General features: G+C 37.9%; 1 protein-coding gene across 1 annotated transcript in view; it reads right to left on the minus strand.

The window, feature by feature from the left end:
- Positions 1 to 14,724, minus strand: part of LOC124777987 (Down syndrome cell adhesion molecule-like protein Dscam2) — a 481,000-nt gene that overhangs the window by 145,857 nt on the left and 320,419 nt on the right. Inside the window, exons 14-17 of the mRNA XM_047253558.1 lie at positions 12,402 to 12,535; positions 11,586 to 11,656; positions 2,922 to 3,026; positions 2,700 to 2,838 (exon numbers count right to left, since the gene is read on the minus strand). Of these exons, the coding sequence (XP_047109514.1) occupies positions 2,700 to 2,838; positions 2,922 to 3,026; positions 11,586 to 11,656; positions 12,402 to 12,535 (449 nt within the window). The remainder of the gene's footprint in view (positions 1 to 2,699; positions 2,839 to 2,921; positions 3,027 to 11,585; positions 11,657 to 12,401; positions 12,536 to 14,724) is intronic.

A 14,724-nucleotide genomic window follows, 5' to 3' on the forward strand; every position in this document is an offset into this window, starting at 1 on the left:
TCGGATGCTGAAACCTAATTCCTCCAGCTCCTCTTTAAGGTGGACTGTGTCCATTTAAAAAGGTAGCCTGCTGAAGACTACCTTGAGCAACTTGAGCAGTTCAGACGACTGGGTATAGTATGGCAGAACTTGGGTCTTAGCCACACCTGTAACCACATCGTAATCCTCACGTGATTTTAATATGACCTTTAAAGTGTCACAGCCTGCTGTTTTAATCATAACAGAAGATTTAGACTGGACCACACTATTTAAGAGCTGTGGAAAGTTATTGAAATCACTTGACCATTGTATAACAATGGGAAGAGGTGTGGTCATCTTTGGTCTACTCCATTGTGCATTGATGTCATCGGTTGGCATGTCAGTGAATGTGACATACCTGTTTGCAGTCAGTAATGGCTGTGCCTGTGTGAGCGCAGCTGCCCTGGCAGTGTGCTTCCTGTTTGGCATTTGGAAACCATCTTTGGTGGGGAGGTCATTCTTGGCGGCCTTTGTACCCACAGAAGAGGACTTCTTCTTTGTGTGCACCTTAGGTGCCTTACGTTTAGAGGCAGCAGGCTTCTTTGCAGAGGTCTTCTCAGAAGAAGGGTGTTTCCTTGTGGGTGCATCCATGTCAGGTTGTCCCCTCATGGTGATGTCCACCTCCATATCTGTCTGGTTCCCAGCCAGGATTAACACCTTCTGGAATGCCAGACTTTCACTGACCACAGCTGTGATTGTAGAAGGTCTCTGAGACACCAATGTAGCTAGTAACTGTGCCATTTGCATGAAAGACAGGTGTTTTGCCTGCCGCGCAGCTTTGACTCACACTGACAATGCACAGGGCAAGTACCACCAGGAAACAGCCAGAGTACATCAGTGGCCTTCCCCCTACATCTGAAGCTCATGCTACTGTGTGTGGGAGCATACCCCTGCCGACCACACTCACTGAGTTACAGATCATGTCATCTGTGTGCATGACTGAAGCTGCATCTGCCGATGTAGCACTCTTTGCATTAGAATCCATAACTCGCACTTGCAACAGGGCTGGAGTAGGAAGTACCATTTGGGTGGACTGGGCAGGTCTTGCACCTAAGTCTTGCCTTGTGGCAAGGGGTTGGGAGTGGGAGTGGCATAGGGATGAACTTGGATGTTGTGGAGGTTGGGTGGGTAATGGAACACTACTGTAGGAGATGTGGAAAGGATTAGGGTATAGTCCCACTCATTTCAGGGCATGGTGAGAGATAACCAAAGTCCTGATGAAGGATATGGTTCAGTTCTTCCATTCCAGAGTGGTAATGAGTAACAAATGGGACACTCATTTGTAGCTGGTCCTTTGGGGTGGTTGGAGGTATGTGAGGATATCTGTTTGCAGACTAGGTCTGGGGACAGTGCCTGTCTGTGAAGGCCTTTGTGAGACATTCAGCATACTGGGAAAAGGAGTTCTTGTCACTGGAGATATGCCGTTCCCGACAGGCCAGGCTGTATGGGACTGATTTTTTGTAGTGGAAGGGATGGCAGCTGTCAAAATGCAGGTGCTGCTGGTGGTTAGTGGATTTAATATGATGGAGCCATCATTCAGGAAGGTGGCACACTAGGTTGAGGGGGATCAGGTGAAACAGATGGAAGAAATGGTGCTGAGTTTGTGAAGAATGAGGATAGGGTGTCTGGCCCTGAGTGCAGATGATGAATCTGAACCATATCAGGAATTTGGGTTTTGTGAGGCTTGGAATGTTTCCTCTAGATGACCCAAAAACAGGTTGGCATTGGAGGATGCCATGTTGGTGCCCCATGGCTGTTCTGTGAATTTGGTTGTATACTTTCCCCTCAAAGGAGTAGTATTTTTGTGTTACGATGAATTTAGTAAGTTGTAAGAGAAATGATATCGTGGGTTTGGAGGCAGAAGGATGTTGGGAGAGGTAGCATTCGATACGTGCAAGGCCAAAATGCAGGTGTCATCAGCAAATGAAATTTTATTTCTAGCATGGACATTCTCTCTATCATTATCAATGTAAAAATGAAGCTTCTGCAACTATAAAGTTCTCTTCAAAAGTATACTGGTATTCATATGCAGTTCTAAGACAGTGTGGTGTCCTACTGAAATGAAACCAGCAGTATACCTGCATGGCAATGTCTCTGTCTGCATTTTCCACTTATTATCTCCTGTTGTGTCTCGCTTGACCTGGATGAAATAATACATCATTGATTAGGTTAAATTCCTCTACCATTCCATCTCCAATGAAATGAAGGAGCTCATGTTTCAGAAAGCAAAAGATTTACTTCTTCTTGGCTTATATTTTATGGTGGGTTTAATAAAATAATGAAAAACCCTGGATGGGAAACAAACAAGGAATGGGTTAAGGAGGTGTTTATCACTGGATAGACACATAAACCAGAAATAATTGCACTCTCTTAGGTTATAAACATCCATTGTCCTCATAGCACACATACACACACACTCACAGCTACAGTATGCCAGCACTTTGTGTTTGCCAAACCTTTTTTTTTCCTCCCCCTCTCTCTCTCTCTCTCTCTCTCTCTCTCTCTCTCTCTCTCTCTCTCTTTTTTTTTTTTTTTTTTTTTTTTTTTTTTTTTTTTTTTTTTTTTTTTTTTTTTTTTTTTACTTGATGCATTAATTTGTTCACTTTGAGTGTACACTACAGCATGATAGATATAAGACTGTTCTAAACAAATGGTTTGGAAACTTAATGCAAACTAATGACCTCCTTCAGGAGTTGTGACAGCAACAGGTGCAGATTTAGGTCCTGATCCTACAGCATTGAAAGCCTGCACATATATGTTATATCGGGTGAACTTCTTCAAACGTTTCAGGCGTAACTCTGTACTTGCTGAACCTCTGACCTGCAAAAAGTTTCAAAGAAAATATGAGAAAAATGTTAAACATTAATTCTTGTTGTATGAAGAGACTGTCATATATTACTTACAATATGTTTGTTTGTAGTGTTATTCACAAGTACAGGAGAACCATGAATGTTCCAGTGGACAATGTAGCCCAAGATGTCTCCATTCCAAGAATCTGGTATAGGAGGCTGTGAAAAGCCAAATTATAATTAAATTTTCCATTCAAAAACTCCTCCTCCTAATTCTTTTTAAAGTTGCTCATCTACTGAAAAGAAGCTCTAAGAAGAGACTTCAAGATAGGCAAGAAGATAGTTGAACAAACATGTTGCAACGTAGTCACTCCACACGGATCCAGGAATGGCTTGTCTATAAATTTATTCCATTTACGGACCACAATGTTTTATTCCGGGTAATTAATTTTGGTCTATGATGACCATCTTAATTACAGAGTACAAACAATTTTTCTATCTTATCAATGCAACATATGCAATTTTTCACAGAGTCGATTGGTGTAAATGGTATTTCCATTTTTACATAAAAATGACAAAGCTTGTTTTGCTTATTACTTCATGTGTACCATACTTACATATGTTGGATCAATGCTTACACAGACACACCACAAAATGTGTTTTGTGATGTTATTAATGGAAATAATAAGTCTGTTTCAAATGAACTGTGATATACATACAAATAAGGATGTCCTATGAGGAATGGTCAATATTCAGGAATATGACCCGAAAAATTATTTGAAGCAAAAAAACTTAATAAATGTGGACTTGAAATGCTTACCTTAAGAGCTGTGAGGACATCTTCATTTTCAATATTGTGAGATAAATCTCTTTTACCACAAGCTCTTTGCTTTCCATATCTTGGGAGGAGGTAGTGTGGATCAAATGAGAAAAAACTGCCTAGCAAACATGAGCTCTGAAATGCACACCATAATAGTTGTGAGATATACATTTTAGAGCACATGATTACTAGACTTTTTTGCTTCAGATGATGATTCCTCCTGTACCCTTAAAAATTGACCGTTCCTCTTGGGCATCCTGTATAGATAATAGTCTGCATACTCTGAAGTGCATGTGTGTATTGTAGCACAGTGAACTGTATAAATAATTTTGAAATGAGTCCTCTGCATTCAATGCAACTCATGCTCTTCTTGGCACCTGATGCTTTGATCCCATGTACCAGGTATCTCTCCTTAGAGTCATCAGGCACAATTTCTCTTGTGTTTCAGCAGATATTTTCAATTTTGTTTTTGCAACATGTAGCTGGTGTCAGCCCAAACAAATGATGTTCATCACATGTTTCATGCAACGCCCAGTGTTGACGGAATGTGTTGGTTTGTTTCTGATTTCAAACAAAATTATTTTTAAATTGGACTTTTATGTGCTCATTTCAAAGAACACTATCTGATTAGTCTTGTGTGATATTCATTTTACTTGCGTGTATTAACAAGAATGGTAAAACATGAGGAATAATCAAATAATCAGGACTCTAGCAGCGACTGAGCACCACATTTCTGTATGACGGTAGCACTCAACAGGGGCCTGCGGTACTGTCGCTGCTGGAGTATTCATTATTATTCATGCTTTACTGTCCTAGTTAATACATACTGGTAAAAAGAATATTTCAATAGACTAATTTGGGACCACTCTGTCAAATAAGCATGTAAAATTCAACTTTAAAAATTATTTCATTTGTAATGGGAAACAAAGCAACATTTTCCACCGATGCTGGGCATTGTGTGAAAGACAAGATGAGCAACATTTGTTTGGACTGACTATAGCTCACCTGCGAGAACAAAATTGCAAATATCTACTGAAACACAAGAGAAAAAACACCTGTTGACTCTTAGGAGAGAAACCCTGAACAATTGTCCCTCATCTGTTGTAAGGAAATACTAGATTCATGAAATTGTAAGAATATTTTTAGAGAAGAATTAGATTTCTCATCTGATATTTGTCCTTGGTAAACTTCTTCCCTTTCTCTGAACCTAACTGATGTGAACAATTTATTACTGCTATTTGGCTATGACAGTTAGACAAATCATTAATTATCAGGTTCACAGCTATTTCATGAAAGACAGTTGCATTAAGAAATAACCCATCAATCACTCTAGCTTTACCACTTTTCTTGTTTGGAATGTTACTGTAGGTATCAAAGCAAAGCTGGAAATCATTAACTGTAGGTGCCTTTGATCAGTACTATAAGATACTAAATCAATTTCAAAATCACTCCACGCAATGGCTTCTGATATTTTTGTACTATATCTTAATAGTGCTCCATTTAATTGCGTCATGGAGTTTAAAAAATTCCCTGATGAGGGCATATAGACTATTAGAACCACTATCTAACAATGGAAAGTCAAGGATGGAATATCAACAGTATTATGGAAAGTGTAGACTGCTACTCACTGTAAACTTCAAGATGGTGAGTTGCAGACAAGCACAACATACATTGAGCTTTCAGCCAAAGTCTTCTTGAGACAGGAAAATATACACACATTCACACAAGCAAGTGCACCTCATGCTAACATGACTGCTATCTCTCAAGATTTTATGTTCAACTGCATGTTGTGCCACAGTTAGGTCCACTCTCCTTTTGGCCACAGTTGGGTGGTGTCCATTCATCCTGGTGGGCAGCTGGTTGGTATTCATACCAATATAAAAAGCTGTGCATTGACTGCAGCAGAGCTGGTATATGACATGGCTGCTTTCACAGGCAGCAAGGAGTCTGAAAAGACATGGTAAGCCTGTGACAGACTGGAATACAATCCCTGTGTCAAGGTCTTGGCATTGGGAGTGGCAAAGGGATGGAATAGGATGTTGTGGAGGTTGGGCGGGCGACAAAACACCACCATAGGAGGGGTGGGAAGTATCTTGGTAAGATGTCCCTAATTTCAGAGCATGATAATTTATAATCAAAGTTCTGATGAAGAATATGGCTAAGTTCCATTCTGGGATGGTATTTGGTGATGAAGGGGTTGCTCCTTTGTAGGTGTTTCTTGGGGGTGGTGGGACGGTTGGGAGTGTGTGACGATATGGCACAGGAAATCTGTTTGTGAACTAAGTTTGGAGTAGTTCTTGTCACTGAAAATATGCTGTCCCTGGCTGGCCAGGCTGTATTGAAGCTGCTTTTGGTGTGGAAGGGATAGCAGCTGCTAAAATACAGGTATAGACAGAGTTGTTGGTGCAGCCATCGAAGAGGAGGACATCAACATCAAGGAAGGTGACATGCTTGGTTGAGGAAGACGAGGTGAAGTGTTTGGGAGAAAAGGTGTGCAGGTTGTGAAGGAATGAGGATAGGGTGTTTTGGCCCTGAGTCCAGATTATGAAGATGTCATCAATGAACCTGAACCAGACCAGGGGTTCAGGGTGTAGGGAGGCTAGAAAGGTTTCCTCTAGATGGCCCATAGACAGGTTGCTATAGTAGGGTGCCATGCAGGTGCTCATAGCTGTGCTGTGGATTTGTTTTTACACCCTCCCTTCAATGGGAAAGTAGTTTTTGGTTAGAAAAATAGTATGGTGGATAAGGAATAGGTAGTGGGTATGGAGTCTGAAGGACATTGGTAAAGGTAGGGTTCAACAGTTCCAAGATCATGGGTATGAGGGATTTTAGTGTATAGTGAAGTGGCACGAACAGTGACGAGTAGAGATGCAGGAGGTAAAGGGGTGAGAATGCCAAGTCATTCACCAGTCTTTTCTCCTTCTCTGCTTCTCTCCTTTACCATTCCCACCCACTCTCCCTCCCTCCCCCACAGCCTCTCTACACTGCACCTGGCAGCATTGTCCTGTGACCATCTGGTCCCTGCATGGTCTGTCAGATAGTGTTGATTTCTCTCTCCCAACCCGTACCCTGCTATCCTTCCTCATTCCCCACCCCACCCTGGATTGCTGCATATGTGACACTCTTGCATTATGGTTGGAGACAGCAGTCATGTATGCTTGGGTGACCCTGCTTGTGTGAATATGTGTGTTTTCATTTCTGAAAAAGCCTTTGGGCAAAAGTTCAATGTTTAGCAGTCTATAAACACTATCATGTATGTTTCCAAGTCTATTAGTGATTTAAAGGACTAAGATTTCTTTGCTGCAGCAAGCTACTGATTTAGGACTAAAGCTGCAATTTTATTCACATTGTTGTATATACAACCACTCGCCTTTCCTTATATTTTGTCTACAATAATGTGACTATGAATACATGTCCCTCTAGGTGCAGCTGTTTGATTTCTGTGACTTTCAAATAATGTTCTGTTATGCATAGCACTTCTGCAGAAATAATGTTTCATGTTCAAGTGTCTTGTAGTGATATGAGAAGCTTACTTTTTTATAAGTTTCTTTTGTTTCAAGGCAATAATCCAAATTTATTTTGATATTTGCTGCTCACGCTGTTCATGCTTCCATTTTTTGTTACTCCACTGATCATTACCACTTTGTGTATATTTTATTAATTTCCTCAACCCAAAAAAAAAAAAAAAAAAAAAAAAAAAAAAAAAAAAAAAAAAAAAAAAAAAGGAGGAGGAAAAAAAGACCAGACGAAAATATTGGAAATCATAGGGATTGGATCAACAGCACTCTGTTGTTTACACAAAAGTCTTTTGCAAATTAGTCGTGCAAGTAACATTCAAATGTAAACTATGTTGTGTGTATTGCAAGCATGCCAAGAGTGATACATTAATCATACCCATGTGAGATCATGCCAGCCTACTGAGCAAATCCTGAAGCTCCCCTTTTACATAGTCAAGCTGTTGTATCACTGCTTTTACATTAAATGTAATTTAAAATTTTTATATGAGGAACTTTGCCAACAATGTGTGTGATGTCATCCTTCATTGCCTTGCTGAGTTTATTGCCCAAACTCTTCTGCTATTTCCAATAATTACGACAAGATCTTTAGCAATATATTTCCACAGATAGCTTAAAAACAGGTGAAATAGCCAAGCCATGCATTTGGCGTAAAATCCCAATTACTTGGTATTCACTACCTGAGACTACTGTTTTAGTTCAGACATTCTTCTCCCACAATTACTTCTTAGCAAAAGAACGTTCTTGGTCTTTTTAACCTTCTCATTACTGTTAGTTCCAACTTTCACTTTTTTCCCTCTTTTATCAGTGTTCCTGACTCTTTACATTGTCTACACAATTGTGGTCTGAGTCTACAGATCAGTGAAGGTATTGGAGATCTCTAGACCAAAGCTAGCAGAACTGCAGCTTCATTTGAACCATTCAGCTGTTACTACCTACACCTCTCAACTGTTTTACTTCTATATATGCTACTGCTAGATCATCTTTGAGTTTTATGATTAGCTGCTTGTATTCCATAATCATGGAGTGACTAGCACAACTACTACAGTGCCAATTTCCATCCAGTCAGATTCCTTCATAGCATACTACAAAAAACAAGACACAGTCATCAAATTGTTCATCTTTTCTTAACAATATACAGCAGTTTTCACACTTTTCCATCGTGAAGAAACTTATTTAGCCTAGACAGATTATTTAATGCTAAGTAATCAACAAGAAATTATGATCATGCAATTTTTTGCTGTTTTATTTAATAAAAATATGAGTGACTTATGGTACCAATTTTAAAGAAGAAAACATTACTTAGTTACTAAACATTAGGTGTGTAATATTTTTCTGTGATAGATAATGTTCCCACTTAGGTGACTTAACTGTCTCAACCAGTAGAGTCTGTAATTAGGTTAAGTTGTATTTGCAACGCAAATATAAAGTGACAGAACGTGAAGTAACATAAAGTAATCCTGTTACTAATTTTCTATGCTTTAAATTGATGAAAAGTTAGTAAATACACTTTACACAAAATATGGACTGCGATTTACTACAGTACTTAGCTTTGGTGTTCATGGAATGATGCTATTGTCACCAACACGTAATTACAGCACGCATGGATATGCTAATAGTTCTACAGCTGATATTTTTCAAAATTAAACTTTTAACGAAGTATTACTTTTGCAGCAAATTTTTATCACTGAAATAATCAAATCTGACAGAGTGTCAAAGTTTCAATGACATTTTCTTCAAATTTGTCAGTTTGACTATAATGCCTAAAACCAAAAACAAATTTAACATTTGTGTGGTTTATTACTAAAGTTATTTGTGCTAGGTCATTCTAAATACTACCTATCTATGTGACTGTGCCCCTAACATGTACCTGTGCTATGATGCTTGACTTTGAAGTGGACGAAATATTTTCCCGCAATACTTGGCTGTCATGGGGAGGAGACATAGAGGTATAAAGCTTCTAGTCATCAAACTTTATGCCAAAATCCTGGATTAAACTCCAGATGTCTCCACAGCATCCTGTACAATGAGCCCATGAGATATTGTTAATGGTGCTCTGCCTATCAGATGAGACTGTTAAGCCTAATAACCACTTGGGGTTATTGGAGAAGAGTAGGCTATGTATTCTGGCACTGGGTTTCATCCTCACCCTTCTTTCGTCATCATATAACACAAACTTGATATCATTGGGATTGGAATGACTCCTTACTCTCTCCCTTAAAACCCACATCCTTTTGTCTTTCCCTCTCCTTCCCTCTTTCCTGACGAAGCAACCGTGGGTTGGGAAAGCTTGAATTTTGTGTGTATGTTTGTGTGTCTATTGACCTGCCAGCACTTTCATTTGGTAAGTCACATCATCTTTGTTTTCAGATATATAAACTTGATAGCATGCTATACATGCACATCCATTATAGTCACCTACACTCAATAGAAAAGTTAACATACAATCCTCACATTTTATGAAGGAGGGGTGTCATTGAGTATGAAGAATGAAAAACCTTTCGAGTTAGGTACCTGAATTTACTCCTCAGGGTCTGTCTGCCAGCCATGCCATATGACACTTACTTTGCTTACTCTAAACACTGTAGCTTCAGTCCCTATTAATACTATACCCAAGCCCAACCACTGTCACAATATGCTCTTCTTAAGATCCTATTACAAAAGTCTAATAATGGAAAATCCAGGCTGAAATAATGACATTTTACACAAAAAGGTCTGGGTTCTCTACTAGCTAGTTAAGAAATGCATTTGTACTGAAAATACTGGTGACCTGATCTTCTTGTAAAATGACTCAGTATGTCTTGGTAAAGTCATTACTTCCATTATCTACATGGATAACAATTAAGTAATCCATTACTAACATCCTATAAAAAATTTCAATGTTGTCATACAGCTATTCCAAAGAAATGCGTAAAATATGTTTGCAATTACTTCAAAATAGTGTACATATTTCCACAACGAGCTGTCTGTGATTGTTGCATGGGTCTTATTTAATATTGCTATGAACATTACTGTACACATAAATGATATTGCATACATAATATTCTACAACATGGCCAGCATCCTGTCATCACTACGAGTTGCTCTTTAATGTTAATGGTCTTGCATTATGGAATCTATCTGCAAAAACAGAATATGTAGTCAGGGCTATATTGCAGAAGCTTTTAGTAAACAGTCTCTGCAGCAAATGGAAAATATTATTACAGTATTATATCAATGAATATAAGTGCACCATTGATTTCAGTTGAAATTAGTGTAATAAAACATTACATTTTTTACATTTCATTGGGGCTGCAGAATAGTATATGTCATAAGATATAATGAGAATTAAAACTCCAAAACTAGCTGCAACAAGATAATTTTTTATTTAATATTTTACACAGCATGCCTGTTTTGGCTAATTCCCATTATCAAGTGACCTGCAAAAATAAAATTGGCAAGATTACTTGTATTTAGGACACAATGTCAATAATAAGAACCCCATGCAATCTTCTTGCTTCGGTAATAATAGTATCACCAGAAAATGAATGTGAATCTAGCAGAGAACAAACATGTGCCAAAATTGTGTAGAATATGGAATGCAGTCACCACTTACCCAAAGGTTCGACTGGTGGAGTACAGCCTGCTGTTTAATACAGGTCACCAGCTTTGGTGTTGATTACTGCCTGGATTATCCACTGACCATGTTTTCTCCAGTTAAGACTTTGGGTATGTGAAGGCTTCCTTCCATATCCTATCTACAACAATATAAGTTAAACTTTAATGTATGGCACATGTGTGTTCTATGTACATATTTTAGATACTGCCATCTTTTAGCTAATAACGAAGAACCAAACAATAGAGCATAAATAAAAATTACTAAAACAAAATGTACCTATCTGTAGTGAACACAATTATGTCACTGACATAACACACAACCAGGCACAGATGACAGAACTATAAAAGAGAAGACAGTCTAAAGATGGTGGGGTGATCAGAGTAGTTAATAGTAAAGATCCAACATTATATGTGTAATATGACACTGATAAGAGCTAAATACAAATGCCATATTACACACACTTGCTCCAATATAAGCACAATATCATTATTAATTTCAACAACAAATTACTTTTTTCTTTTTTTTCTAATTTCCCACATGAATTCTGGTTTACAGTTTCCTATGAAGGAAGGGGGCATTCATTATGGACCGTTAAGATTAAGTGTCTATTTATTCCAACTGTTCTTAAGAATGGTTTTGCAAATACAAACAAAAATTGAAAGAGATCACCAAATAAATTATTAATAATATACAAGAAATATGTTATATGCTGGTTTGGTATTAGACAAAAGTCAAACAACATAAATTAAAACAAAAACTAGAGGCACACAAAAAATTGCATCTCAACTTATGTACTGCAACAAATAAGTGGAACAGTGTGGAGTGATACATTCATAAAAACCAACCTTCCATGTAACAAGCACTTCATCCAAATCAGTGGTTGCTGCCTGCACATCCAGTGGAGGCCCAACTGGAGCTGTTGATAAATAAACAGAAATATCATCAATTAACAATCTTTAGTGTATTTTTTAAATTCACAGTAACTGAAATCTAACTGTTAATTGAAACCTGTTTAACACTTTGGAGTTAAATTTTGTGTTAAAAACGCACCCAAGTAAAGCTCAGGCCATGATTTCCTTGATGTGGGAGTCACCTACCACTACAAAACTGGACACATTTCATATGAGAACCCATACAGACATCTTTCTACCTGTGCCTTGACAGGTGATCCCTTCTGTTGTCAATTTCTATAATTATATACACAGAAACATTAGCAAATGTAACAGTTCTGTTGCAAATGGCTGAGTCATTATGTGACCACATTAGCATAATTTTGTGCACTAATAATGGGTTTTGCAGTTTTCTGTAATTTTGCTACAAATATGTCAAATTAGTTGAGTGACTGAGAAATTCTGGAAGTTCAAGGGGAAGAAATTGTTCAAAAAGTCACCTTGTACTTTTTCTTGGAATGATAATTACATTTTTTGTCATAGATATTTTAAAATTTGTAATCTATCAAAGAACTAAAGTAAATATGAAAACAAATATTGAAGCTTGGTTCGTTTTTCATATGCATTACTATTGAAAACCTATCAATTATGTATGTGCCAGTAACACTTTAAATAAAGGCATAAATAGCTGGTTTCCTAACCACGATATTCTTCTATGTGGGCAGTCGCTAAAGTGTTAAATATATTAAACTAATTTCATTTTCACTTTACCTTCTTCCTGTGTCTTCACTGTCAATGGTTCCGTGAAGTCACTGGCTTGAATGTCATTTAATGCCAGCATTCGTATATTGTAAGTGGTTGCAGGGTGTAAGTCACTGATGACCGCAACCTTCACAGCATTTACCCTGAAATGTTTCAATTTATTTTACTTGGAGTTTCTGCATAAACTTAAACAGAAAAATACTCCACATTGTAAAATGATGTTAAACTGCTTTGCAGCATTCCTTGTATGGCTGTACAACACACAAAGACTGTCTGAAATTCAGTTTATCACATAACCTGTGCTCATAAATATTCCCTGACACATCTGCAAATTTACTGACCTTGTATAATATTTAAAATAACAGGCCCTGTACTTAGGAAACATGAATTCAATACAGTTGTTATAAACTCAGCATTTTCATGGGCTATACATGATCCTTACTCCTTCCACAGCACAGTGTTTGAAATAACTGCATCAGTTTTACACACAAGTATGATTTTTTATGACATGTATTTAGCACAGTTTATTTTTCATCTTTCCCAATTAAACTGTTGATTAATTTTATATTACATCACTTTGTTATGCCACTTATTCTTCTCTTAAAGATTTCTTTGCATGATGAAACATTGTGTCACACACACTATCTTCATAGCTCCAGGCTGTGAACTGTCCAAAAAAATTACCAAATGTCCCACTATTGGCTCACTTTGCTGGATACCTGGGTAGCTTCAAGTTGAAAGAAACATTGCTCCCAAATGACATCTTTTCATTAAAATTATTGAGTTGCTGCCATCAGAGAATTATTTCTACTATTGGTGGGTAAGGCAGATTTACTTCTTTGTTTGCAGTTTTTCTGTTTTAATTTTTGGATGTTGTGAGTTAAAACTACTTTCTACAGCTTGACTTTAGTTAACTGTCCTTACTATAGTTCAGTGCAAAATGATTTAATCATTCTTCCTGCAGACAAAGTCCTCATCACTATCACAATGAACTGCAGTGATCACCTGCCAAGAAGGCATTCACCATCTGTATTAGTGAGGCTTTGCACCTATGAGCCCTGCCTCAGTGATATGACGTCCTGCATAGCCTCCAATACATACTCAGTTCCTGAGACCCATCCCAGAATCCCCCCTGAATCCATCTACCTACACACCCCAATCATCAAGTGTACACACATTTTACATACTTCCCATAATCCACATGGGGGATGGACATAAAGTTTTGATTGTTCATGTTGTGGTCTTCAGACAAAAGGCTGATTTTTGCAGTTCTCCAGTAGCCCATCCTGTGCAAGGCGAAATGGTATTGTCATGGCTGGCTCTCCCATAGATCTCAGTAATGATGAGGAGATGTCATCTACTCCAGAAGTCTTGTTTCATCTTATGTCTTTTGGTACTCTGTTAACTTCTTCTTCCAGTACCACATCTCCCATCTCATCTTCATCTACTTCCTCTTCCCTTTCAATAGTATTATCATCAAGTTAATTTCCATTGCACAGCCGTTCTATATATTCTTTCCATCTTTGAGCTATTCCTTTTTTGCTTAGCGGTGGCTTGCCTCCTGAACTCTTGATATTATTACAGGTTTTTCTTTCTTCTCCAAAGATGTCTTTAATTTTGCTGTAGGTTTCTCCTATATTTCCCATAGTTATGCATGCTTTTACAGCTCTGCAACTCTCTTCTGGACAGTCCCACTCTCCCATTTTGAACTTTCCGTCAGTGTCATTTTTTGGACCCCTGTATCCTCTGTTGCCTGGTTCAACTGCTGCATCTTTATATTTTCCTACCATCAAATGAATTCAATATTCAACATATTTTGTATTATCCAAGGACTTCTACCAGGGTTAGTCATTTTACCTATTTGATCCTCTGCTGCCTCCACTATTTCTTCTCCGAAAGCTATCCATTCAGCTTCTTTTTTTATTTTGCTTCCGTGTTTTATTCAATAATTACTGACTTCTGCCTATAAAATTTTCAACAACCTCTGATTCTTTTAATTTATTCAGGTCCCACGTCCTTGTCCTTAACCTCTTACCTTTCTACAATTGCTTCAGTTTTAATGTGCAGTTCATAAGCACTGGAAATATTATGCACATTAAAATATGGTTTAAAACTCTCCATCTTATCATTATGTAACCTTTCTCATACTATCTGATGGCTCCAGATCTCTTCCATGTATAAACTTCATTTAATAACTCTTAAAGGAAGTGTTGGGAGAAGGAAGGAAGATTGGGTTTAATGTCCCATTGACACCAATGTCATCTACATCCACATCTATACTCTGCAAACCACTGTGAGGTGCATGGCAGATGGAACATCTCATTGTACCAGT

This window comes from Schistocerca piceifrons, chromosome 1 (genome assembly GCF_021461385.2).
Source record: "Schistocerca piceifrons isolate TAMUIC-IGC-003096 chromosome 1, iqSchPice1.1, whole genome shotgun sequence".
NCBI classification, from domain to species: Eukaryota; Metazoa; Arthropoda; class Insecta; order Orthoptera; family Acrididae; genus Schistocerca; species Schistocerca piceifrons.